This window comes from Pongo pygmaeus, chromosome 17 (genome assembly GCF_028885625.2).
Source record: "Pongo pygmaeus isolate AG05252 chromosome 17, NHGRI_mPonPyg2-v2.0_pri, whole genome shotgun sequence".
NCBI classification, from domain to species: Eukaryota; Metazoa; Chordata; class Mammalia; order Primates; family Hominidae; genus Pongo; species Pongo pygmaeus.
The window spans coordinates 49,229,671-49,257,654 of NC_072390.2; the positions used below are offsets into that span (position 1 = coordinate 49,229,671).

The following is a 27,984-nucleotide window of genomic DNA, read 5'->3' on the forward strand; positions in this document are numbered from 1 at the left end:
TTTTGGGTCCCCTGGAATCAATGTCAGCTCAGAGCCAATGTCCAGTAGTCCCCGAAATGTCTGATCACTTCCCTTTCCCCAGTGCACAGTTACCCTGGTTAAAGGCTGGAGGTCTCCTTGGGGAAGAAAGGGAGAAAGATTCACTGCATAAATTGTCAGTAATGTAGTGGGGTCCTTCCTAAAGAGGAGCCAGCCTCCCCTTCATTCGAAGGGTTCTCGGTCTGCAAACTGGCTCAAGTCTGGAAATCGATTGAGGGGCTGTGATTCTCTGGTTTTATAATTCAAATTAGTCTTCTGTCCATTTGACCTAGAAGTTTTCTTCTTGTATAAATTAAGTAGGAATGCAGTAGGCTTCCTGTCAGTTTCACTTCTAGGAACACCGTGATTAATTAGCCAATGCCAGAGCACTGCACAAGTCAGACTATTCTGATTGTAGGTCTGCTTCTGCTGTCCATTATGGTAGCTATGCCCACCATGCCTTTGATGGTTGAGTGCCAACTTGGACCCTGCCACCTTGGGATCCAATTATTCCCACTGTATTTAAATTTTATAGTTGAGTGACTGCGGTTCCCACCATTAGATCTTACATACAGAGAAGAGCAATTACAGATCTCTTCAAAGATGCAGGTGCTGCCCTCACAAATCTGTTTCATAAGGCATTGGTCAAGGGTATAGCTTCTGGATCCTCCCAGCTGTGATGAGTAGGTCTAAAGTGACTAATCCACTCCACCATCCCAATCTCCCTAAGCCTTTGGATCCCTTCCTTTGTGTTAAACCAAGGGAGATCAGGCATTTCCAGCTCACTCACAGTGGGCCTCTTTTAATCCATATTTCAGCTAACCAAGCAAATAAACTATTAGAATATTTTTTAACTCCCTGAGCTGCAACATTAAAGGCAGAGTTTCTACTTAGTGGGACCAAATTAATAAATTCAGCCTGATCCAACTTTATGTTCCTTCTATCATTATCCCACACCCTTAAAATCCGTTCCCATGCCTGTTCTCCAGATTTTTGTTTACATAAATTAAAGAACTCAAGCAGTTATTTTCGAGTGTAGAGCACCTCCTCATGGGTCACACTCTCAACCTCACCTCTAGGGGACTGCTGGGATTTTAGTCTAGTTATAGGTCTAGAAGCAAACAGAGGTATTGAGGGTGGGTCCTCAGGTGAATCAACATTATCTTGCTTGACAACTGCCTCAGGAGAGTCACTGTTGCCTCAGGCAGTGCAGGGTTTATCTCTTCAGACAAAGGTGGAAAGGCTGATGGCAGTATGGGTCAGGGAAGGGATGTTGCTTCTACTGGGGATGGGAAAGCTCTTTCTTCTGGCAAAAAAGTTTCATCAGAGTTTACAAACTCACTGTCCTCAGTTTCATCAGAATCCTCCCACACGTCCCCATTCCAAGTTGCAGGGTCCCATTCTTTCCCATTCAATGCCCTCACTTTAACAGTAGTCACCTGGCGAGGCTGTGCATGCATCTTTCATTGCAGGTCAGCCACTTGCATGATAAGAGCTTGTCTGTTTTTCCACAATTTCAGCTCTTTCTCTACAGGAGATAAGACTCTCACTCAGGGCAATCTTAGCAGATTTGAGGCTCAGTGTCTGCTTCTGAAGCTGGGAGACAGAATCCCCAAGTTCATCATTTTCTTTCAACACTTTGTCCACTGAAGTTAGAAGTAACCAACCAGCTTCATTATGTTCCTTTGTTCTCCACATATGGTCAAAGGTATTATGTATAGAGTCACCAAACTCCTTGCCTCTCAGGAGCAGTGAATCAGAAGTATCAAATGCATTTATTTTGCATAACTCTCTAAACAGTTCACACCAAGGACTATCAGTGTTCTCCATACTATTAGAAGTAGAGTCCTTAGCATTTTGTGGTCTAATCATGCTAAGCAGCCAACTCCAGAAACCTCAAAACCAACGAAAGAACTCCATTCTTAATATTCTGTTCCTCTAGAACCACTCCTGGTACCAAAATCTGTATTAGTCAGGGTTCTCTAGAAGGACAGAACTAATAGAATATTTATATACACACACATTTACATATATATGTACACACACACACACTCAAGTATATATACATGTGTAAGGAGAGCCAGTCCAAGTCCCAAAACTGAAGAACATGGAGTCCGATGTTTGAGAGCAGGAAACATCCAGCAGAGGAGAAAGATGTAGGCCAGGAGGCTAGGACAGTCTCTCCTTTTCCCGTTTTTCTGCCTGCTTATATTTGCTGGCAGCTGATTAGATTGTACCTACCAGATTAAGCGTGGATCTGCCTTCCCCAGCCCACTGACTCAAATGTTAATCTCTTTTGGCAGCACCCTCACAGACACAATCAGGATCAATAGTTTGTGTCCTTCGATCCAATCAAGTTGACACTCAGTATTAACCATCACACCTATACTAAAAAACTGTTTGCCAAGTGTGGCAACCTTATATGCTAGGCTCTTAGGGACTAAAGGATGTGCATTATAAACCGAGAAGAGTGCAAAGACATTTTTTAATGGATTCTTTTGCTGTTGATTTTCTTTTATTATTATTATTACTATTAGTTCATGTGGCTCTTTGCAGTTCATTGCATTATTCCATTGCCTGGCCTCATGTTGCAACACATTATCATTGTATGGACCAGCCAGAAGAGGCAGCTCTCCCTGGACCTAACATTTTTATTTTCATTTTTAGTTCTGGGGTACATGTGCAGGATGTGCAGGTTTGTTACATAGGTAAACATGTGCCATTGTGGTTTGCTACACCTATCAACTCATTACCCAGGTATTAAGCCCAGCATGCATTAGCTACTTTTCCTAATGCTGCCCCTCCCCCAACCTAACTGTTAAGGTGTACTCTTCACATAAGGTGGCTAAAACAGTGCATGAGAAACTAGCCATTTCCTCACCTTCATCTCCTTTTGTTATCTCATACAGGATCCTCACCCAACTCACCCCCAGAGACACCACTTCTTTTGACTTTACTACCTTTGGAATTTATTTCTCACTCAAAAATTGAAGCCAATAGGAAAACAGTGTTCAAAATACAGAAAATATACCTAGAGGACATCTATACCATGAAGTTGGAAATTCTGGTTCAATGCCCTTCATGTGAAGAGCTCTGACAAACACTAATGACTGAGTACTGTAGTTTGTAGCTGCACCTTCAGATTAGCTAACGCTGATAAATATTATAAAGGAGAGCAATACCACATTAAACTCTGAAATGTTACTTTCCCTAATGAGTACTCACACACTACACATATGTATGCACGCACTATTTGTCATTTGTTTCCATTTTTTAGAGATTTCATTTCTAAAAGCTGTAGGAGAATCTTTTCAAATGAATTATATATGAACCATAATTAGTATGAATAAATTTGCTCATGCAAAACATTTCAGGATGTACACTTCCCATTTATATTATCACCAAAGGAGGAATGTCATTATTTTTCATAGCTATTTTATCATGGATCTTAAAATGAAGTCACAGATAAGAAGAAAAAATGGAAGATTGTACAGACAGAATCAAATTCCGGGTTCTAAAACCATCAGGGTGGACAGCGAAGACAAAGTCAACTGTATAAAGATAAACATCTCAGTATTCTGAAATTTAAGGCTTCATTTAAATGCCTTGAACTTCTTAGGATTAAAAGATATTCGCCCCGTATGTTCTTGGGATATTCAAAATTGTGCATTAAAATAAACATGATATTATGAACCTCCAAAAAGTGTTCATAGTACATTTTGGCCAAAAACTGTGAATCAACCAAGTCATTTGAGCATAGGTCCTGTTTAAAAGTAATGATGGAAAATTCAGTAATGAATTTTGAAAACCTAAAAATAGTGTGTCTTGTTCTAGAAATGACAAAACCTGGGGGATAACTTTGTTCTCGTTCTTCATATAATTTGATCTTCCTGCTTTACCACAGGGCATCAGTTTTGTGAGAAAGACATATAGTGCAGGCAACATTTCTCACCTTGTATGGCTTGGGAAGAATGGGCTTCATTCAAAACCAGGGAGTAGTGAGAGTTCATTTGTATTCATTTTTAAACAGATATATAGTGAAAGTATTAGTATTCTAAGGATATTTGGATTCTTTGAAAATATTCAGTTATCCAAAATTAATAATTTGGGGTTTAACTGAAACAGAACTGTATATTTTATACATAAAAGGCTATCTTAATCATCAAAGGAAGAACTAGCTAATACGTATTAAGGAAATTGAGGCAAGCTGTACCTGTGAAGGCTGTTATCTAAGTTCACATCCACAAACAACATATAGTTTAAAATGTGAAATGATATATGTGTACAAAATTACTTTGTAAAGTGATTGTGAAACCTCACTTAAGTGAATTAGTAATTATTTCTTCTAAAGATGGTCTGGTTCTTACTACATTTTTCTGTCTCTTAGAAATATATTTGAAGCCATAAGGATACAAATGAAAGATTTCTCTCATTTTCTTTCTAAGTAGTTCACTTAGCTCCAACTGAATCATCTGTGTGGTGTCCTTCCTCTTATGATGCGTACAACCAAGGGATGCTTAGAGAAAGGGCGCCTCCCAGTTCTTGGGAATAGACCTCAATGTGTGAGTTCTCACTGCCAGCCCTTCCAGGTCAAATCTTCCAAAGCTTTAGTCTCTCTCCCTCTCCGATTCATCCTGTGTGTTTACCGTTGGATTCATATTCTCTAATTACTCCTTGCATTGTTTAAGTCCTGTGCATAGGAGTCCTCGCAGAGCTCTTTGTTTCCTCCACTATGAAATATAAGCCACCTGACCCAGCTGTAGTCAGTGTAGTGCTCCCTAACTTCACTCATTTTAGGCACAAGTGGCACTAATGAACATCACAGAGACACGCCTTCATGAAACCGACAGTCCTATGAATAAAACAGACACCAACAACAAACAATTTCATGAAGATTTTATGACTACAATTGTGAAAACTATTAGACAATTATGGGTATATTCGAGTGTATACTAGAGTATATTAGAGAAATTCGGAAAAGCTGTCATGTGGTAGACATGCCTGTTGGAACTAGCCAGGTTTGGGGCTGGGAGGGGTTAGGATATCTGTGAAGATAAAAAGAGAATATTCCAAGCAATGGGATCAGCAGAAGCAAAGGCCCTGAGGCACATATGAGTGAACACAGAGACATGGGCCTGGGAGCCAGGTGGCTTGGACATACAAAGCCACTTTAAAGATTCGGAACTTCAAATTAAAGGCAGTAGGAAGTCCATCCTGCTTTTACTTGCCATTCTCTCAAAAAGCATCTTAGTTGACCCCAGAGGCTGTCAGACACAACACGCATGTCTACTAAATTAGCTCATGTAATATGAGCTGCAATAATAGAAGCATAATATCTAAACAGAGGAAGGTACACACAGTACAGGCCCAGCTAGCGAGAATATTCCAGGAACCTCAGAAACAAAACAACATAGTATGTTTACTTTGTTTAAAACAAAGATGCCCATATTGGCTTTTTGCCATTTAAAACGTGGGATTTACTAAAAATCTAGATTACCAAGTAAACCAGGCTGAGTCCAGCTTTGAAGGTGGGCTGGAGGCCACTCTCCTTCTACTCCTTTCTCTTCACCCTGTTCCCTCTTAGCTGCATCTTCGTCTCTTTATCCTCTCCTTCTATCTGCTGTCCCGATGTGACAAATCTCTCCCTGTGCTGTGTTCAGGGTTTAGGATGTCTGACAGAGGAGAGCACGTGATGGTGAGGAATGCCAGTCTACTTAGTCATGCCTTTTTGCACACCTCTGGAGTTTTGTGCATACATAGCTCACAGTCCGGAGCTGCACATTAATGAAGGATTAGTGCAGAATGCGTGCCTAGAGAAAGTTTCCGAGATCATGTTGCAAATCACTTTTGACAAGTTTTGCAGAGAAAAACTGCATAATTCACTTGAACTTTTTTTACAACTTTTATTTTAGATTCGGGGGTATATGTGCAGGTTTGCTACCTGAGCATATTGTGTGATATGATGCTGAGATTTGGGGTATGAATGATCACCCAGGTACTGAACATAGTACCCGAGAGTTAGTTTTTCAACCCTTTCTCCCCTTCCTCCCTCCCTGCTCTAGTAATCCTGTTTCTATTGTTGCACACCATGGAATGCTACGCTTGAGCTTTTTAAAGTAAAATATGCCTGACTGATTCTCTGTGATTAGGATATAAGTGGGATTTATATTAAAAATAAACACATTTGTCCTTCTTCAAAAGTGACATATTTAGAAACTTAAAGTAATTATCATTTTCTTTTTGTTTGGAGGTGCAAGGTCTAGTTCTTTTTCTATTCTTAACTCTCACAAATAGTCTTCCCCTCACAGACCTCCATAAAATATTGGCATAATCCTAAAGTTTGGATGAACAAAGGCACATCATACTTTTAAAAGCTTTGTCGTTCAAAAGTCTCATTTGCTTGCCTGTTTTGCAGACTATTAATGGACCTTGGGGAATAAAAACTGAAGTTTAAAACATTTCCAGGCAGATGTGCCCCAGAGCAATGACTTGCTTCCTTGAAAGGACTTCTGTGGACCCTTATAATTATGACAATCACTTGCAAATTCCAAGTCTCTCATTCCTCACCTCCGCAATCCCTGACACTCCATATTCATTTCATGATAGTCATTCTAAAGTGTTTTTTACGCTAGAAGGAGGAACTGGCTCAAAGAAATAGATCTCTAAATCAGAAAACAGAAAAACATCTCTAACCAGGACCCCAAAATGTTAAATTCTGGCTTTGGCTTTGCTCTTTCACTAGGCAGCCTTGGACCTATTGCTTGACTTCTGAGTTTCATTGTTCTCATCATGTGACAATGCAAAGTAGGGAACAATAGTACAGATACCTATGACTAGAAGAGAAGTAATGGTGAGAAACTTCCTGGTGTTATTCCTTTATTCACACACCATTCTTGTTTGCCCTGATGTGTTATGCAGGTCTGGCTTTTATTTGAGATGTCCTGACCTTATATAAGAGATAGGACTGATTCATGTTTCAAGCCTAATGATGTAACAGCTCTCAGCTGGAAGGGAGCATCTCTGAGATTGATTCCTACACTGTGGGAGTTCCAAGTATATATTCGTCACATATAATAAACTTCCTAAGTCCCAGAATCCCTTTTGCCACCTTTTGCTAGCTTTTATAGGACAGTTTTTTAGTAGTTATTTCTTTCAGTGTCTAATCATTTCCAGGTAGTAGTTTAGACTCATTAAGTCTTTGAAGTCACTGGTGCTATTACATGCATCATTGCCTCTGTGCATTGAAGGACAGTGAAGTGGTGGCTGCTTGTCTTTGTGCCCAGAACCATCAGGAAATGGCTTGAGTACCCCTGGGAAAAAGGCTTTGTTAAAAAGGAACTGCTTGTTCACTCTGGGACACTTAGCCTTCTACTTATTAGTCCTTTTACTGTGTTCTCACCAGGTTGAGGGACACTTGTTTCCATAAATGCAGACACTGAAGCTGGAATCTGGAACATGTGCTTTCAGTATTTAGAGATTTGCGGAGTGGACACATACTGGCACATCACAAGCACGATTGTTATGGTCTCAAAAGTGTGGGAGGATCTCCCAATCCCAGGAGTTTTGAGACCAGCCTGGGTGACATAGTGAGACCTTGTCTCTATGAAAAAACTTTAAAAAATAAAAATTAGGGCATGATGGTGCATGCCTGTGGTCCCCATTACTCGGGAGGCTGAAGTGGAAGCATAATTTGAGCCCAGGAGGTCAAGGCTGCGGTGAGCTATAATCGCACCTCTGCACTGCAGCCTAGGTGACAGGGTGAGACGCTGTCTCAACAACAGAAAAAAAAAAAAAAAAAGAAAAGAAAGTGTCCACAGTAGTGTTAATGCTTTTTGGCTACAAATATTTTGTCCATGTGCCACAGTCTTATTTTGTACCCTGGTGACTGTTTCTAGCAGTGTGTTTGTGGAGTGGAGGTGATTTGAGGCACAGGCATCATGAATCAGAGGAGCATGATGTATGTGTGGGTATTTTTATTTGTTCCATTTACAAACTCTAACTTGGTGGAATTATAATACAAAAATTAACTTTGTATTCTGGTTCTCTGCGCAGGTCCATTTTCTACATAATTGTATTGTATATCACCTTGTCCTTTATATTATGGTAAGAATAACATAACATAATAAAAGGATGTGATATTTTAATTAGGTTAATGTAATTCACTGAGGTACTGGCTTTTGGGGATCATAAAGTTCCCAGGAGCATGCACTTTATTTTCATACCCTTTGGCTAGCTGGCTACTTTTATGTTTCATAATATTTGAACTAGAATAAGCAGGGTATCCTCCCATTCAGGCAGTCCTTGATATGTGGTATTGGGGTTGCAATGATTCTTCTATCATGATAGCCAGATATGTGGGCTGATATTTTAATAACTTCAAAATAATCTTTGCTATATTTACCGCTATTAAATTTGTTCATATTAATTAAGCAATCAGAGCTAACTAAATATATTGACACTTAAATGGTTTCAGAGTGTAGACTAGCTAATTCTCATCAGGAAACTCAAAACTGAAAAGCTTATGTCAATGGTAACTTTATGTCCAAGGATTTCATCACCAACCCTTTGGAGCAGAATATTCCTGGAGCATAGCTGCTACAGTGACTCCTGTGTGAGCCCTCTAGATGTCTTCAAGAATTACTGAGATCCAAAGTACTCAAATTTGAGTTTCTGTTTTATGCTGGCATTTATCAGATATGCAATAAATATTCACTAATATTTATATCTGATATTAGTTAATATATTAGTCAGTACTTATCTGATGTTAGTCAATTTATTAAATATTGAGTAATATCTGATACATAATAAATATTAGTCAAATATTAGTATATAGCAATATGATGAAAAGGCTAAAAGTTGGACCAAAGGTCAGTTAGACTGATGTGGGTTCAAATTTGAGTTTTTAAATTTGAGTTCTTTAAATTTCAGTTCTCTAAGCCTGAGTTTCCTCGTCTACAAAATCAGGATAATAACACCAACTAACTTGAAGATAAAATTAAATAATTAAAATTAGGAATCACAGTAGGCCTCTCTAAAGGATATTTAGGAGCTAGTAGAGCCTAAGGAGGAATAGGGAGGTAGTGCAGCCTGATGGCTAGGAAGTCTTAGGAGAGACTTCTTAAGTACAAATCCTGGTTCTGTGGCTACCTGCAATGTGATCTTGTGAAAGTTTCTTAAGCCTTCTCAGTTGTATTAGTTTCCTCTTGTTGCTCTAACAAATAACTACAAATGTAGTGGCTTAAAACAACACAAATGTATTATCTTACTGTTCTGAGATCCAGAAGTCTGAAGTGGGTCTTACTGTACTAAAATTAGAGTGTCGGCAGGGCTGCGTTCCTTCTAGTAGCTCTAGAGGAGAGCCATTTCCTTGCCACTGCTAGCTTCTGGAGGCCACCTGCATTCCTCGGTTTGTGGGTCCTGCCTCCATCTTCAAATCCTCTCTCAACCCTTTATGAGGACTCCAATAATTGCATTGGGCGCACCAGGATAATTCAGGTTAATCTCTCCATTTCAAGATCCTTAACCTAATCACATCCACAAAGTCCCTTTTGTCAAGATAACATATTCACAAATTTTGGGGGGGTTAAGATGTGGACATCTCTGATTATCTTCTATTATCTATGTAGATAGATAGATAATAGATAGATTATCTGTCTATTCCCATTATCCTGTCTACTTCATCAGCCTTTGTTTTCTCTTCTTAAAAACAGGGTAATATAGTATGGCCCCTCTCAGAGTTAGGATAAGAAATAAATGAAATACTTCATGTGAAATGCTTAGTACAGAGCCTACTCACAAAGAGGAAGCACTTAATAAATGTTTGTTATTATTGTTATGACAGTCAATGAATGAATCTCAGGGTCTCTTCCGGCTATATAACCCAGGCATTCATGCCTCTGCCTCACCAGGACAATGCAGGAGGCCTGGAAGACTGAAAAAGAAGGCACCTTCCCACCAGCTATTCTTCCTCACTCAAATTCTTGGCAATCACCAAATTAGAGCCATGGCTCTCTTAAGAAACACATTCTCCCAGTCTTCCCTTAATTTCAGAAAAAATTCTCTTCAATGGAAGGGACATAACTAAAAGCCTTATAATTTATAGGAACAGATCCAGAGGCAAGAAATAAGGGCTGCCTCTGTTTCTTCTCTTTCCATTCTGTATTCCTGTCATAGCCAGTCAACCCTGGTCTTGGGGAAAGGAACCGTGGTGCGCAAAATGCCATTGTTTACTGCTGGAGATCTTGCAGCCATAACTTTTGGCTGCTCATACCCCCGCCTGTTTCTTTTCCATGTGGCCTATTTAGTTTTGGCATCTATGTTCATTAAGCCCGTCTACTTGGCTGTGTTTTCATTGTATAACAATCACCAGAGTCCCTACAATGTTGCTTTCTAAGTTTTTTCTAAATATTGCTGTTTTCTAAGTTGTTTTATATTATATCAGCCTAGGATATCCACCACAGAAAGAATTTAAGTGGAGGAAGGAAAAAATAGAATAATATTAATTAATTTAATATTTAGCTATGAATTAATCTCTATTCCACATGTTACTGATAGGTAAAACTAGATAGTAAACTTGTTAAATGTAGGTTCTCTTATGTTCTCATTGTAAATGCATGTTTATTAAAAATCAAAATAGCTCTGTCTGCAACCTAGAATTTTTGATACTTTTTAAAAATATTTTTGATACAAATAATTTTGCAGAAACATGTAGTAGAATCAGTAGCGAGGAAGGGGATTAATAGACATACTCTATCATCTTTTCCTATCCTTCATGTACTGACTTTGGAACCCTGTGCTCTTAAGTTTTGCTGTTGGTCTTGAATCTGTAGATACACAGTGATGGTCATATTGACATCCTCCCACCCACCCATCTTAGCCCTCATCTGCCGTTGACCCTCTCATCTTCCTTATCTCAAAAGATGCTTTCCTCGTGTGGCCTCTGGAGAGTATCATCCAGAGCTAGACTCCTCAGAAAGCACACAAGAGCCATTATTATTTCCTTTTCCCAGTGAATCAAAATTGCCACCTCTTCACTATGTTTATCTCGAGGAGGTATGAAGAAGAAAGCAACCAAATTAAATATACTAATTCTGATTTTCCCAAGGAAATTTGCTTTATTAAGGACATAAAATAAACTTACCATGGTGAAATTTCAAGATACATCTCAATGACACATAGTAAATGAGAGGTTTCATGTTAAAGAGAATTTTCTAGTTTCACTAAAGATCACCCCGAAATGGCAACCCCCTCCATCCTCACTGATTCATTCAAGAATCTTCATGCCTATGCAAAAGCAGCTCTGTGCTCTGAGTATACAGTGATATAAAGCACCATGCCACTGTTGGATTCACACATCACGGATATCATGACTGTTAGGAACTCTCTTGGTATTTCTTTTCCCACTATAATTTCCTGGTCTTTCTTGACCAGGAAAAAAAATATCATGAGGGTTTCTGTCTACCTTGTTGGTTTTAGCTTTCTGTCTAGCTTGTTGGTTTTAGTCACATTCCCTATCACACACATAGAAATGAAGAAGATGAATAAAGGAACAGAGTTAAGGAAAGGAAAACAAAGAGCAGGGAGGGAAAGTTGGAGCAGAGAATGAGAGAATAAGATGGAAAGAAGAAGAGAGGTGGAAGAAAATGGGAGGAATGCAGAGGAGATAGGCACTTACGGCTCACAGGTCTCTTTCCTTGGCAAAAATGGACCATTGCACAACCTGTGAACTCCATCCTGCCAAGCTCCCCTCTGGAATTCACTCACACATGTCTTCAGTTATGCTTTAGCCTACGTCCGTGTGTGTCTGTGCGGGCAGTGCCCCACCACCAGTACCCTTGGGAAAAACAGGGCAGTTCCTTTGAGTCTTTTTTCATGCAATTCCATTTTGGTCCTCATTAAGAAGCTCAGTGGGATCTGTAGTCAGACATGTCTAGTCTTAAACCTTAAATTGTCCACTTAAGCAAAATCAGCAAAATCTTAGTCTCTGAATCTTGGTTTTCACATTGATAAAATGAGACTAACAATACCAACATTATGGTGTTCTTACAAGAGAAGTGAGAAGGGGCCTGCATAGTACTCGGAACATAGTAAGCTTTTTAAGATGATAATTGCTTTAAATAGTGTCGTGGCTATTACTGTTATTATTTATTATTATTTCTTCTCCCAGAAGTCTGATTTTTTGTCCTTTTGCAGAAAACAATATATTCTCCTGCCTCTCCCCTTCCCAACTCTCCAAACTTAGCACTAAAAAGAAAGAAAATGTTAAAGCATACAAGCCTCCTTAGCCTACATCTAGTTCAATGCTACACTTTTACTCTCACTCTCTTTTCCCCAATTCTCCTATGGAAATCATAATTTCAGAAGCCCAGATCACAATTAGCCCATGGCCAGTAGCAGCCCCAGTATTTTTTCTCAGCACATTAGAATTGGACGAGGAAAGATCTGTTTCTTTCTACTACTGTTTCTAAGATCTTCAAAAACAAACAATGATTTAGAATTTTTTAAGCACCAAGAGTCATGCCAATAATGTTCTAAAACACTTGGGATTTTCAGGATGCGAGTTTCTGCCTGACCATGATTATTGGGTTGTATATCCGGGTACTCTGGTTCCTAGCGCATGAGGAGCGCATCACTGTCTTCTCCCACCATCACTGCTCCACCTTAGCCTTTGCAGGTCGCCAGCAACCTTCTTGCCCTGTCCCCTGGGCAGTTGCTCTGTAGATGTGTCCACTGTAATTGGCTGCTGCCATTTCACTAATAGTTGGCACTCCCCATAAGATAAAACTACCTTTGATTCTCACCAAATCCTGACTTTCTTCTCCTAAACCAGCCTATGCAAGAACTGTAATTCCTTTAGTTGTGTGTGTATATAAACATGAACATTTTGGTGGGGACCATACCTTCATCAGCTCATTAAAGGGTCTAAAATCTTTAAAATATAGACAGGGCAGCATCACACCACTTAGCCAGCTAAATACTTCCTTGTCCTGTTGCAGCCTCTTTGTTGGGATGCCAAGTTTAGCTCAGTCACTTGAAAAAATTTTGGAATTACACTTTTAAAAGTACTCCAAAATATTTTACTTTTATAAATGTTTATGCATATATACAATATACTCCCCACTTTGATAAGAGGAGTTCAAAAATTCAATTACAAAATTCAAGGTTGTCTTATTGCAAGGTTAATTTAAAAAACAGTCTTCTAATTTGGGGGGGGAGAACTTTTCAATTATTTGGGTGTTTTTTTTTCATTTATACCTAATCCTGCAGATTATTTGTTTTTATTTATTTAATATGTAGGAAAAAGAAACAGACATATTTTTATGAATAGTAATGTCCTACACTGAATTGAGAAAGTCCCAAATGATCAGAAGTCAGTCACTTCCTAAAACCCTTTCCCCAAGACTTAAGGACTTGCCTACTGCAGCAGGAGGACAAGAAAGCCTCTCTCTCCAATGTGAGGCTCAGCCATCATTCCCCTATGACAAAGTGGGCCTATGTATATAATATTATTGCTAGTGAGAAATACAGATGCACAGATGTACACAGTCATTCTCCCAAGATACATCATATTGAATAAAACATGATTCTCTGAAAAAAATCTGAGGTCCTGGTACAGTTCTAAAGACAGCAGTACAGCTGACCCCACCTATGATAGTCTCCCCACAGGGACTCTGGAGGTCCTTTTGATCAAGCTCAACCTTTGGCAGGGCTCCCCATTCCCTCTGAGACACTCTAATAACTTTGAACCTCACATGCATGACAGAGTCTGAATTTGGATCATCGTCCTTCCAAAAAGTTCCTTTCTACCCATGCCAATCTGCTCCCAGCCTGGCTCTGCAGTCTTTCCTCATAGTAAGGGGGAGGTGTGGTGTGATACCAGCTGCTATTGAGCAGAAGTACCTAGACTCTTACCAAGCCAAATGACATCAAATGAAACCAAACAAAACCAAATGTCCTTAAGCAACTTGTGCACTCTTACCCAGAACAAGAGGTTTCTTCTTGACTTGAAAGAACCACTAAGAGTAGTTCTTTAGAGAATAAAAATGGTTCTGTCATTTTTTTAATGGCGTTTTTCTGTTTCTTAAAGTTTGCCTCATAAGATACCCATATCAATGTATGTATATGTTTATGTATACTTATATTCCTCTAAAAGAAATAAATATCTTCTCCCTTGGCTCAAAGTAAATTTTAAGGTGGGTCTTAAGTTATAGAAACATATTGCAAAGCAGCGTAAGAATTCCAACCTAATACTGTACAAGCAAGTTCATGTTCAAACTCAACTAGCATCATATTTCCACTCAACCCTAGCCATGTATCGGATGCACTTAGGGTGCTTTTATTTTTTTTTTTTAATTTTTTATTTCAATAGTTTTGGGGGCTATAGGTGGTTTTTGGTTACATGGATAAGTTTTTTAGTGATGATTTCTGAGATTTGGTGCACCCGTCACCTGAGCAGCAAACACTGTACCCAATATGTAGTCATTTATCCCTCACCTCCCTACCATCCTTCTCCTCTGAGTCCCCAAAGTCCCATTATGTCATTCTTATGCCTTTGCATCCTCATAGCTTAGCTCCCACTTATAAGTGTGGATATACGATAATTGATTTTCCATTCCTAAGTTACTTCACTAAGAATGATGGCCTCCAGCTCCATCCATGTTGCTCCAAAAGACATTGTTTCATTTTTTTATGGCCAAGTAGTATTCCATGGTGTATATGTATACCACATTTTCTTTATCCAACTCATTGGTTGATGGACACTTAGGTTGGTTCTGTATCTTTGCAATTGCAAATTGTGCTGCAAATTGTGTCTTTTTCATATAATGACTTCTTTTCCTTTGGGGATTGCTGGATCAAATGGTAGTTCTACTTTTACTTCTTTAAGGGATCTCCATAGTGTTTTCCATAGTAGTTGTACCAGTTTACATTCCCAGCAGCAGTGTAAAATTGTTCCCTTTCACCACATCCACACCAATGTCTATTATTTTTTTGACATTTTAATTATGGCCATTCTTGCAGAAGTAAGGTGGTATCTCATTATGGTTTTCATTTGCATTTCCCTGATAATTAGTGATTGAGCATTCTTTCATATGTTTGTTGGCCATTTGTATATCTTCTTTTGAGAATTGTCTATTCATATTCTTTGCCTACTTTTTGATGGGATTAGTTGTTATTTCCTTGCTGATTTGTTTGAGATTCTTGTAGATTCTGGATATTAGTCCTTTGTCAGATGCATAGTTTGAGAAGATTTTCTCTTACTATGTGAGTTTTCTGTTTATTCTGCTGATTATTTCTTTTGCTGTGCAGAAGCTTTCTAGTTTAATTAGGCCTCATTTATTTATTTTTGTTTTTGTTGCATTTGCTTTTGGGCCTTAATTATAAATTATTTGTCTAGGTTAATGTCTAGAAGAGTTTTTCCAATGTTATCTTCTAGAATTTTTATGGTTTCAGGTCTTAGAGATAAGTCTTTGATCCATATTGAGTTGATTTTTTAATAAGGTGAGAGATGAGAATCCAGTTTCATTCTTCTACATGTGGCTTGCCAGTTTTTCCAACACCACTTATTAAATAGAGTGTCCTTTCCCTAATTTGTTTTGTATGCTTTGTTGAAGATCAGTTGGCTATAAGTATTTGGCTTCATTTCTGAGTTCTATATTCTGTTCCTGTGGGCTACACACTTATTTTTATACCAGTAACATACTGTTTTGGTAATGATAGTTTTGTAGTTTAATTTGAGGTTGGGTAATGTGATACCTCCATTTGTTTTTTTTGCTTAATATTGCTTTGGCTATGTGGGCTCTTTTTTGGTTCCATGTGAAGTTTAGGATTTATTTTCTAGTTATGCAAGGAACAATGATGGTATTTTGATGGAAATTGCATTGAATCTGTAGATTTCTTTGGGCACAGTGGTCATTTTCACAATATTGATTCTGCCCATCCATGAGCATGAGGTGTGTTTCTATTTGTTTGTGTCATCTGTGAATTCTTTCAGCAGTGTTTTGTAGTTTTCCTTGTAGTTTTTTTTATTTCTTTGGTTTAGTATATCCATAAGTATTTTATTTTGTTTTATTTTATTTTATTTGCAACTGTTGTAAGAGGGATTGAGTTCTGGATTTGGTTCTCAGCTTGGTCATTGTTGGTGTATATCAATGCTACTGATTTGTGTACATTGATTTTGCATCCTAAGACCTTACTGAATTTATTTATCAGATCTAGGAGCTTTTTGTTTTTTGTTTGTTTGTTTTTTTTTCTAGGAGCTTTTTGGACTAGTCTTTAGGGCCTCCTAGGTGTGCAGTCACATCATCAGTGAAGAGCAACAGTTTGATTTCTTCTTTTCCAATTTGTATGCTCTTTATTTGTTTATCTTGTCTGACTGCTCTGGCCAGGACTTCCAGTACCATATTGAATAGAAGTGGTGAAAGTGGGCATCCTTTGTTTAGTTTCAGTTCTCAGGGGGAATGCTTTTAACTTTCCCCCATTCAGGAAGCTCTTAGTATAAATGCTCAGGTCCAACTCCAGATTCAGTAGGTCCAGGTATTTGCATTTTTGATTAGGTCTCCAGGCTAGTGTGAGAGGCAGTCATAGCCGAGAACTACTATACTGGACACTTGATAAGGGAAACCAAATCCCGGATAACCCATCTAGCTGGTTGCTACACTAAAGTAGTGAGCTCATGCACCAGTCTCCAAAAAAAACAATAATGATAATAATAAATAAGATACCAGTTCCAAGAGTAGAAGATGATATTCAAAGTAAAAGACAAAGTCAGAAACTCATTATAACCTTGTATTTTAGTAACAGTATTTTTGTACTGTCATGGGCTCATATGGATAAAGGACTAGGAAGTAAAAGCAAATGCAATTATATTTTGCCTCAGGAAATAGCTCTGAATACTTTTTTATTATATTGCCAAAGATTAGGACTAGAATGTAAATTTGAGAAAGTAATATCAAAGGCCTTCCTCATTAACAGAAATGGAAACAGGCATTTATATGCCACCAATAAATCAATTAAAGGAGGAAAGGAGCTTGAAATGGCCTTCATTGTGGTTATTAACTTCAGGGAGTGCAGCAGTTGGGAATTGCTGAACCCAGCATTTTCTTTTCATTCACCTGGAGCAAAATGTAGGAAAATAAAGCATGGTAATGCTGTCATCATATTAAACCCAGAGTTTGCTTAAGTGTTTGCTAAAGTGGAGCAAAACAAAGCAGAGCCAGACGTTTCCAAAAACATTGTCCTGCTTTTGTGGATTTTAATCGCGAGACTGTGAATCAGTGTGTGACTTGGTGTTTCTATGTGTCTGGTTTACATAAATCTGGACACTGGGAATTCTTTTAATCTCCCTGATTATTTCCAGTGTAAAAATGTCCTAAAATAGGAGGATTCCATTAAGAAATAATACACAAAGGAACTTCCTGGTGAAGTTTGAGAGAGCTGTGACCCTTCTCCATCCTCCTTTTGGCCTGTTAATCGCCAAGTCCTGTTTACTTTCTTCAGTTTACCAATTTCAGAAAATCTTAATTCACATTGAACAGTAGCATCTGGAATAAGATTACTGGTGAATGAAATCTATACTAGCTTAGGGATTTAATAATTAACAGAAAAAAGAGAATTCAATGTCTTGTCATGCCAGAAAATACCTCATGGTTTTCAGGCAGCCACTTTACCTTCCTGAGTCTTAAGTTCCTTAGCTATAACTTGGGAATGTAATATCTTTTTTACTTCCTCACAAAGTTACAGGGAAAAGCATTTTATAATCTTTAATAAGTTATACAAATGTTGGGCACCATTAGTTTCAGCTTCTGCCTTTACAATTTGTTATATATCGTGCGTAATAGTAATGTGTATTTATTATGGATGGTGTTGGATGAAAGGTGTGCCGTGAAGGAAGTAACTTGAGGATGTGATATTTCAACGTGAATTCATTTCACCATGCCAAAATATAGTTCACATTTCTTCTAACACTCTATGCCCTACCTTTGGATTTATTTTTTATTTCTTGCTGGTTCCCAAACTGCTTTACTGTTATTTCATCCTTCCCCATACATGGGGGCAAAGAGTTGGAGCCATCCCTGTCCAGCAGTGCACCCCTCTTTTAATGACCATTCTGAAGAAGGGTGACTTGATGACTTCACCTCCTACTAATTCATTAATGCCATGGGGCCAAAAGATTATTTCCTAATATGGGAGAGAAAAAGCTAAGGTCCTCTGAGGTCCTCTTGTCTGCCATTCTCTGTGTGGTCTGGTAGTCACGAAGTCCTATCAAATGTGTCTTCTAAATCTCTCTCAAATCAATGCTTTAATGCAACACATGAGTCTCACTCCTGAAGCACAGAAGTATCCAATTCACTGGACTCTTCCCTTAGTCGTGTGTTCCCACGCCTACCCTCCTACCTACCCAGTCTTCCTTCCACTCACCATGCTGGAGTTGTTTCCTAAACCTGAATCTCTATACATCAATTTCCTACTTAAACTTTTGTTGGCATCTAGCGTCGATTGGAAAGCCCTTTATTGTCTAAACATGACAAGGATGGCTTTCCAGATTTGATGCCTGTTAATCTCTGAAGTGTCTCCACTCACACTTGCACCCAGCAATACTGAGCAACTGCCTGTTCCCAAATGCACCTTACCTGTTTTAAAGCTCCCTGCTTTTCTTCACAATTCTATTTGCCCTTCCTCCACTCTTTTTCATCTGAAAAATTCCCATTTATCCTTTTAAATTCTGTTTCAGAGTCCCTCTTTATTTGATCCTCTTTCAGATCATCCCAGAAATAAACTACTACATCTCACAGTACATATTTTAATTATGGTACATACTACTCCAAATTTTAATTATTTGTTAGAAAAATTTGTTTCCCCTTTCAAAGTTGTGAGCTTCTTGAAGACAAGGATCATGTTGTATTAATCTTTGGGTCTCAAGAAACTACCAGTGTGTTTGACAAAGTATAGCTACTTTATAAATATTGCTTAAGTAAATGAATGGATGGATTCTTATAAGTGAAAACAACATATGTCCTGTATAATTTGTGGGACTGAGCTTTAGTAAAGGAAACATCTGACAGGACTCATCACTCATTTATCACTGTTAGTTCTTTTCACCCTTTTGACATTTATATAATCTTCTTGTAAAATCTAAGGTTGTAAGCATCTTATGTACATGAAGGAGCAACAAAAACTGACCAAATTGGGCTCATCGGTGAGCCACGTGCCCTGTGGCACACATTAGTGTCATCACAGATGGGTTATTTTCCCCTTCACCTCCTCCATATGACTGTGGGCAGCTGTTGTTATACTGAAATTCATGAAAAGCAGAGCTCCTTGTCAATTTCCCTCATTTCAGAAACAAAACTGCTCTCTCTAAAAGCACCTGCTCCTTTCCCTACAGAATGACATGCTCTTCTCTCTTTTGAAGGCAGTGAGAATGTAGTCAGGCATTGTGTGTTTCAGATCCCATTGATCAGAGTTAAAGTGGAAACCAAGGAGCCCACAGTGGTGTTCCCTGCCTGTTGAACTCATGAGCTTACTTTGTCCAAGAGTCCCTCTATTGAATCAGTGTAAAGTGTAATCTAGCAGAGCTCCCGTTTTTACTATTATGACTATGATCAATGGGTAATAGGTGAGTATTCTCAATTTTATCTGACTACACTACTTTCCAGAAAACTCTGGGGATAAAATGAGAAGTGTGTTATTTTTCTCTTATATTTATAATTATATTCTATGCCTTCTATTATTTCATACCACAGAGATTTTTCTATCTCTTTCAAGGTACACATTTGACCTAGAAGTGAGAATTAATACCTATTGTGTAACTGATGATGATTCTTTTACAAGTTAATTAATCAAAAAAACATGAGGAATAGAACAAAAGTTGACATCAGTGTACTTTGCATCTTTTTCAACTTCTTCATAGACTTGATTTTGCTTTAAACTGTATGGTCCTAGATTATAAGCAATGTAAATTAGTTTCTGTCATTTCAAATAATTAGTCTCTGAAACTAGTACAGTTTGAATTTCACACTTCTGTAAGTCAGATTAGGGAAATAAAATTGAAAGTTCATTTCATGGAAACCAAACTTAGCTTGTTTTGCTGTTTTCTCTCTTTCCTCTTTTTTTGTTCTCTTTCATTCATTTATTCAATAAATACTAGCTGGCCATATCATTTGTTGGTTGGACTTTGCTGGGCACTGTGAATAATTAAGATATATGAGGTTAGTGCTCTCAAAACCTTACGGAGATACAGACAAAAAGTTAAATAGGAATAGAGTTGTCACAACACCGCAAAACAAGTAGTACAAGCAGCAAGGCCTGCAAGTTCAGATGCCAGTCTTTACCTCTGATATTTTCTATCAAAGCTCCCTAGACTACCATCCTTTGTGATTTATTTTTAATCATTCTTTTCATCTAGTTCTAACACACAGATCCAGGAACACATCACTTGTTCTATCCTCTATCTCTCTTATTGCCTCAAGTCTACTTCTGAGCCCTTGAAATAAAAATTGGAAGCTATATTCGTACTATTTTGTGAAAGTCAGTATTATCTACCCACTTCTTCTGAAATAAAGGAGATGAGGTTATATGAATTAGGAAGGGAGTGTTTTTTTCTAGATTTATATATCAACTTTACCTGCGTATATGAAATCTTATAAAAAGAAAGTATTTGACCATGTTCAGCAACAAATTGTTACCAAATTGATGAAGCTTCATTAGTAACTCTACTCCTTTCCAATAGTTATTTCGGATAGTCCCTGGTATATTATCTAACCCATTGTGAATGTGTACACACTCTTCCCTTGACTCCATAAACCAAAGCTACTCTACGTCCTTCCCTCCCTTCCTGGCAATGGGCAAATAGTTCTTCACCCATAAAAGCATCTGGTCAGGCTACTGCACCAATTTGATAAACATCACTTTTACCACCAATTTTTTTTTTTAATTTTACCCTCAGGTGAGTCATTTTATACACAGCTCATTACCTTTTGAGCAGTCTTCTGCTGTAGTTTTGTTAAATTTATCCTCAGGAAATCAACCCCTCTCATGTTCACATCTTTCTTTCCACTTCTATGGCTATAATTACCTCATTGTGTCTTAATTGCTTTTATGCTTCTGTATCTCTACCACTACAGTATAAGCACCTTGAGGACAAGCACTGTGGCTTGATCACTGTAGTGCACTCAGAGGACAGCGTGGTCCTGGCTTGATCACTGTGACGCACTCATGGGACAGTGTGATCCTGACTTGATCACTGTGGGGCACTCAAAGTGTAGTAGGGTTCCTGGAGTATGAAAGGCACTCAATAAAGGCTTGTTTTGTTTTCATTCATTTATTTTTAATTGGCAGATAATTATTGTGTATATTTATGGGGTACAATGTAATGTGTTGATCCGTGTATACGTTGTAGGAAGAGTCAGTCAAGCTAATTAATATATCCATCACCTCAGCAGCTTATTTTTTGTGGTTAACATGCTGTTTGTTGAGTGAGTGCTCAGAATTGAAAGGCATTGTGTGCTGTGGAGGGGCAGAGGACAGGCACCAAACCCAGGCAGTTGTAGAAAGTTGGGGAAGATTTCAGAGGAAGATAGACAAACTGAGATTTGAAGGGTGACCGCAAGTTAGCTTGGCATAGGGAGAGGACAATCCTGTCAAAAAAGAGTGTGGACAAAGTCCTAGATTTGAGAAAGAGCAGGGGCCATAGGCACAGGCAAAAAACCCATGCAGCTACACCTTTTGTTAACTATGCCAGAGAATCAAGGCAGAAGTCAGTGTGGTAGACATACATGTGCATCTATATATGTGCACATGAGAGGAAACTTTGGTTTTTGAAAGTTTAATTAGATGTAATAAAAAGTCAAATCCATCAGCCTCTAAAACTCTTAATATTTAGCCCAAAGCCCTCTACATGATTAAACATATCCATTAACTTTCTCATTATTTTCTTTTTCCTCAAGCTGAAGTTTATTTTTTCTATCATATTTTAATTCTATGTTTTAACTGTTGGCATTTTAGTAGTGTATTTTAAATAGTTCCACTGCAGACAATAGTATGGTTAAGGAAAGATATTTGAATCTAACCACCTTGCATGAAGTCGTTATATACAGGAACTGTTGCAAGTTCCAAACACTCAACTTAGAAATGAACATTTAGAAAATTACCTGTTTATAAATTGAGATTTTGAGTGCATAAGGGACAACTGGCAACAGGATGAGATGGAAGCCATACTGGTCTTAGAGTCCAAACGTCTGCATCCTTCATTCAGCAAGTCCATCAGACTCTTGGTTTCATCATCTGTTGAATGGGATCCACAATATATGTTCTCCAGTCATGTTATTCTTAAAATTGAAAGAGAAACTGAATGGGAAACGAGTCACCTAACAGATGGCAGATCGCTGTATTTAGTTATAGCACAAGGTCATTTGCTACAGTAGTTATTTTTATGTTAGACAATAAAAATTTTATACCCCCTCCAACAACTGCAACAATAATATATATGGAAAAATATGTGCAGCAATTTAGGTTAGTAAAACTAAAGCTGCACTTTTTAAAACAAACAGTTTTAAATAGGTTTTCTATGTGTTTATGTCACAAGTACAGCAAGTACGTTTACAGAGAAATGGCTTCTTGCCTCAATAGCGTGAGGATAATATGCATTGTAATTATTTTGTCTCATAGAATGATTGAAGATAGTGGGAAAAGAGGAAATACCATGGCAGAAAGAAGACAGCTGTTTGCAGAGATGAGTAAGTATGGATCTTTTAAGGAACACCCTATAGTTTCCATTGAATACTCATGGAAAGGCTAGAAATAACCACTTATCTTTATGATATTTGTACTTTTCCTTAGGATCCTAAGTTCCTTTCATGAAGTGTACATTTTGGCCTTTTTTACTTCTTACTTGGTAAGAGTTCAGTTAGTAATTCATCCTAATGTGTTATTAGACTGTATATTTTATGTAGAAGAAAATATTTATAGATCTATATATTTACATTCACAGATATATGCACATACACAGACAGTTGATAAACACTATTTAGTGTTGACATTAATATAGCCCACTAAACTTTAAAGTCTGTGTTCATCCCCCTGAACTGTCACAGCAGCTGGCATATTGTAGGCACTAGATAAAATTTGTGAAATGAATTATTGACTTTCTTTCCTGCAAAGTGATATCATATGTTTACGTGGAAAGGAGAAGTTAGGCACAATTACTGGACCAAACTATAAACTGTCATTCAGACCTCACGTAGAAGAGGAGAATCTATTCTGCAAACTGGTTTTTTTAAAAATACTAAGGAAAATAAAAGATAAAAGGAGCTTAGAGGTGACCTGCTGCACAAGGGAAAGCAAACTAAGTTACTGACTCCAGTGAAGAATCTATTCAATAAAAGCTATTGGTTTATGTAAGTGCACAGTTGCTGTATAAGTAATTGGTTGGTAGCATCTCCCTTGTAGACAATTTTTCTTATTCATAAAGAAAAAGAACTTGACATTGGGGGAAAACCACACATCTCAAGTTGAATATTATAAAGGAAAAAGCATGGTTCCCTTCATGTCTTTTTATCTCTTCTTCCTGCATACAGAATGAGGATGAGCAGGAGTGAGTGGTAAGCCTTTTTCCCTAAGAAGGCAGTAGACAAAATTAGGTTTCTACTAAAGATTGGAAGTGATTGGCAAGAATGAGGGTCAGAACAAAAAAAGGAAAGTCCCAGATAATAAGATTCATATTTTCCTTTATCATTCCCCAATAATCTGGCAGTACCAAGATAGCATTAGAACTAACAAAGAGGAAAGAAAATTAAAATTGATGTGGGGAATCTCAATCGTGTTCCTTGCTTTTTCCACTTTTAGAGATGTGCTTAGAGTGTTTGGGAGAGTTTCAGCCAGGTCTTCCAATTTCCTAGACGCCATGTGTGGTACTGTGTCTTCACCTGGAATTGTGACCTTTGTGCAGTTACAAAACCAACAGAGCAAGGAGCCTAGTGAGTACCTGTCCATCTAAACAAAATCCAAAGTAGCACAGGTATCCTCCAACAGCACATTCTTATATTAAAAAGACATAAAATTATGTCTTATATTATAAGACATCATGGGACAATGTCTTCTCAGACACAGTAGAAAAAAATTATTTACCATAAAAAGGCAATAAAATCTGGGGAAAAATATTTGAACTTATCATTATAACACTAAAGACTGTATCAGACAGCACACTGTAAGAACTATAAAAGTATGCTTATTTAATGATTTCGTAAAACCTTCTTTGAGTTTAAGTATCCCAATGCTTTCTGAACCTGATATAGTGCCTGGCTCAGACAAATGCATATGTTACAAATATCTATTGAATTAAAATTGCCCAACTCAAAGAAAGCTCGATATGATTTTTAGAGACATAGAAATAAGACAACTCTAAGTTTTTCTTCAAGTGGCAGAGACTTAGGAAAATCATGCATTCAGTTCCCAAATTATAACTTTATATTTTCATAGAAACATCACAGTGATGTCTTGCAGCTTTATTAGTTCTATGAGTTCATGTGATTAATGGTCAGAATAGATAAACAAGCCAAACAAATATGTATCATTCCTCCCTGGGTGTTCCAACTCAAATGTTGGCAAAAACAGCTAAACATGTCTGACCTTAATAATTCATTAGTTTGAGCAACATGTTTATATCAGCACTAAGTAGGACACATCCACAATAAGTAGGATTCTGCTGAATAAAACAATTGGCTGGTTTCAAAGGGAGCAATTGATTTTGACAGTTAGACTGTCATACAAAAGAGAAAGGTAATATTGAGAATGTGCTAAATGGTTGAAAAATATATGGGTATCCCAGCTGTATCAGCAGCACACCAAAGAAAGGAAAGGAAACTCTTATCAGAGAAGACTGACATCAAGATTCAAAAAGTAACTTCTAGGAATCTGTGCTTTCTAGACAGGGAGCAAAAAAGGACTAGACTTGTAAATCTTCTCATCTAAGTATTATATAGAAATGTTTAAAGAAAAACCAACAAAAGAAAGTGCCAATGAGATTCTTTGCTTTAGAAATTAGAAATGTGAAAGAAAAGTTGTAATGGACAGAGTTAAACAGGCAGGGAAGACTTTTATCCAAGACTATTGCAACAGGGGAGAAAGACTGAATCAACTTCCCTGGAACAAAAGGCAGGAGGTACTTTAAGCACTGGGGAAAAATACTGGAGGACTTCAGGGAGGAGATTGGTCAATGTGTTTAGGCCATCTCTTTGCTAATTGTCACATTTAAAAGTTAGGCTTCTACCCTCCTGATAAGACTTGGAGATAGAGGTGATAAGTCCTTCAATTATTATATTTCAAAGGGCTAGAACCCAGGTTCTTGAGAAAGACATTCCTGGGTTGTAAACTTGGCAAGATATTTACATCTCAAAGGGGCAGAGAAAGAATTCACAATGAAAAGTTTTCTAAAGTAAATGCTGTAAGAAAACAGAGGTCAGAAGCCTAGAGCAAGGAAGAAGTCTATCTAAAGTCAGCCAAGTTGAGGAGGTCTTGGTCTTAGAAAAGGTAAAGAACAGAGAGCAATTGATAAGAAAAATTGTTAAGAAAGTTTGGCAAATTCAGGTGATTGCAGCACATATGTGTTAAACATTCACTCTTAGCTCATTACTATAAGCAGCAGAAGCAGGAAGAAATAGCAAAGAAATGAAATTAAGAGAAGCATAGACTAAAAAACAAACAGAAAAAAATAGCTTTATATAAAAAACTTTGATTTAAGAAATTCTGTATGAGTACAAGTTCTCCCTTAACCAAAAATTCTCTTCACAATAATGCCCTAATTATCAGTTTGCTTAGTACCTTGGATTAAAGCTGCAAAAAAAAAAAAAAAACCCTCTAGTTAAATATAAACGTCATCCTCACCTTGGCTTTTTCAGCCATAAATAAGTTTAGCAGCTCAAATAAGTTCATCAGACTGACTTTTAACAGAATAAATTGTTTGTTCTTGGAATTAAACTCCCTTCTTTTCTGTTGTTTCACTCTCAGAGCACATTTACTTAGCCTTATATGGTAGTTACTTGTGAACATGTCCACACCACTCAGTGCTGTGAACTCCTTTTTAGGGACAGACCTAGGACATGTTCCTTCAAATCCATTCCCCTTAGATGCTGAATCAATGCTTGTTTAAAACCCGATTGGGCACAGGATGGGTAGGTTTTAATAGAAGGGAAGTGATTGGAAAACACACTTTTAGAACATTGAAGGCTGCCTAACAAGGTAAGGAAGGTCTTGGGGAGAAATGAGAGTGATGCCACCAGCCTGTCAGCAAAGACGGGACTTGAAATCAAAAGGAGGCAAATGAAACTACTCAACAAATATCGTTTTTGGCTTTTGTTTCTGCTTTTGTTTTGAGACACAGTTTCACTCTGTCGCCCAGGCTGGAGTACAGTGGCGTGATCTCGGCTCACTGCAACCTCCCGGTTCAAGTGATTCTTGTGCCTCAGCCTCCTGAGTACCTGGGACTACAGGTGCACCACCACACCTGGCTAATTTTTGTATTTTTAGTAGAGACGCCCTGGGTTTCACCATGTTTGGCCAGGCTGGTCTCAAACTTCTGATCTTAAGTGATCCACCCACCTTGGCCTCTCAAAGTGCTGGAATTACCGCATGAGCCACTGTGCCCGCCCTAAGTACTGTTGAATTATTTGAAGGCAGGCCATCCTTGAGAGTGTTGGCTGAAGTCAGCACATGCACGATTGGAAAGGAACCTAGGGCATGATTTTGAAATCATGTCCTATGATTTCACTATGAGTTTAAGAACACCATGAGTTTAAGAACACCGATCTCAAAAATTCATAAAAATGACACGAATGACCTCACCACCGTAGGTTCATGGATACGGTGACTGTTTTCACTTGCTTCTTCATTTCTCATTCTCCTCAGCCTTTTTAAGATATTAACACCATGGATCGCCGCCCCAGAAATTCTCTCTATCTCATCACCCTAACATAGTCTCCTGCTTTTTCTGTCCCCTCTACTTCTCTTTTTCTGTCTCTTAGTACCCTCTAGACACTGAAGTCAGAGAATTTAAAGATTTCTTCTTGACCAGTTTTCTCCGTATACAATTTGTCTTTCTCTCAAGTCTTTACCTTTATTGCTATGGCCCTTGAGTGTTCAGAGTCCCCCAAAACAACTCCCATTTCTCATGAGCCAGCTTATCCAAAATAGGCAGCACATAAACTAAACTTCCCTTCCAGCCTTGCCTACTTTTGTCAAGTCTTCTGCTAATGAAGCAGCTTGAGGAGGGCTCATTGTCACTCCACTAATAGTGCCCATCACAAAAATACCTATCGTTCCTGCCAAGGCGGCTGCCTTCTAGTGTTCCCAAAGCCTGCAGTCTTTGAACAACTGCCAAGCAGCTGGGCACAGTTCAGAAGTGGGGAGAGCACTCCTATTCCCAAGTTGGTGCCTCATTTTGTCACTAGAATTATAGAATAGCCCTACTTGTGCACAGAGTCTCCTGTTGGCAATCTTGGCCCAGTCGAGCACACTACTACATTTTGTGTGCTTGTTGATAATTTCTGGAATATACTAAAGCTCTAATCCTTATATCCAACTGTCCTGTGGATATCTCACTTGGACATCTTAGAAGCAACTCAAACTCTTTAGCCCAAAACTGTCTTCACCCATCAACAAACCTATTCCTCCCTGTTTGTACCTTACTTAGCTCAATGAGGGATACTCTATTCCACTCAGCTACCTAAGGTAGCAATCATTTTTTACCCCCAAACTGCTTTATCTTCCTCTCAGTATCTCTCTCTCTCCCTCCGTCCTTCACACACACACACACACACACACACACACACACACATACATACAGAGCCAATGATAAAGCGTGGCAGAGTTCAGGCAGCAGGTTCGTCATAGGCTTCATTTTTATTCTGGAAATATATGTTGAGCAAAACTTTTAAATGAATGAGATATTTAAGAATAAAAATGGCTATATGTTAA

At 38.1% G+C, this 27,984-nt stretch overlaps 1 protein-coding gene across 19 annotated transcripts in view; it reads left to right on the top strand.

Moving 5' to 3' along the window:
* The window catches only part of DTNA (dystrobrevin alpha), a 395,439-nt gene that overhangs the window by 236,469 nt on the left and 130,986 nt on the right, over positions 1-27,984 (top strand). For all 19 annotated transcript variants that reach the window (XM_054460657.2, XM_054460665.2, XM_054460668.2 and 16 more), the window contains one exon: positions 22,684-22,751. In XM_054460657.2, coding sequence (XP_054316632.1) covers positions 22,685-22,751 — 67 coding nt within the window. In that variant the 5' untranslated portion in view covers position 22,684. The remainder of the gene's footprint in view (positions 1-22,683; positions 22,752-27,984) is intronic.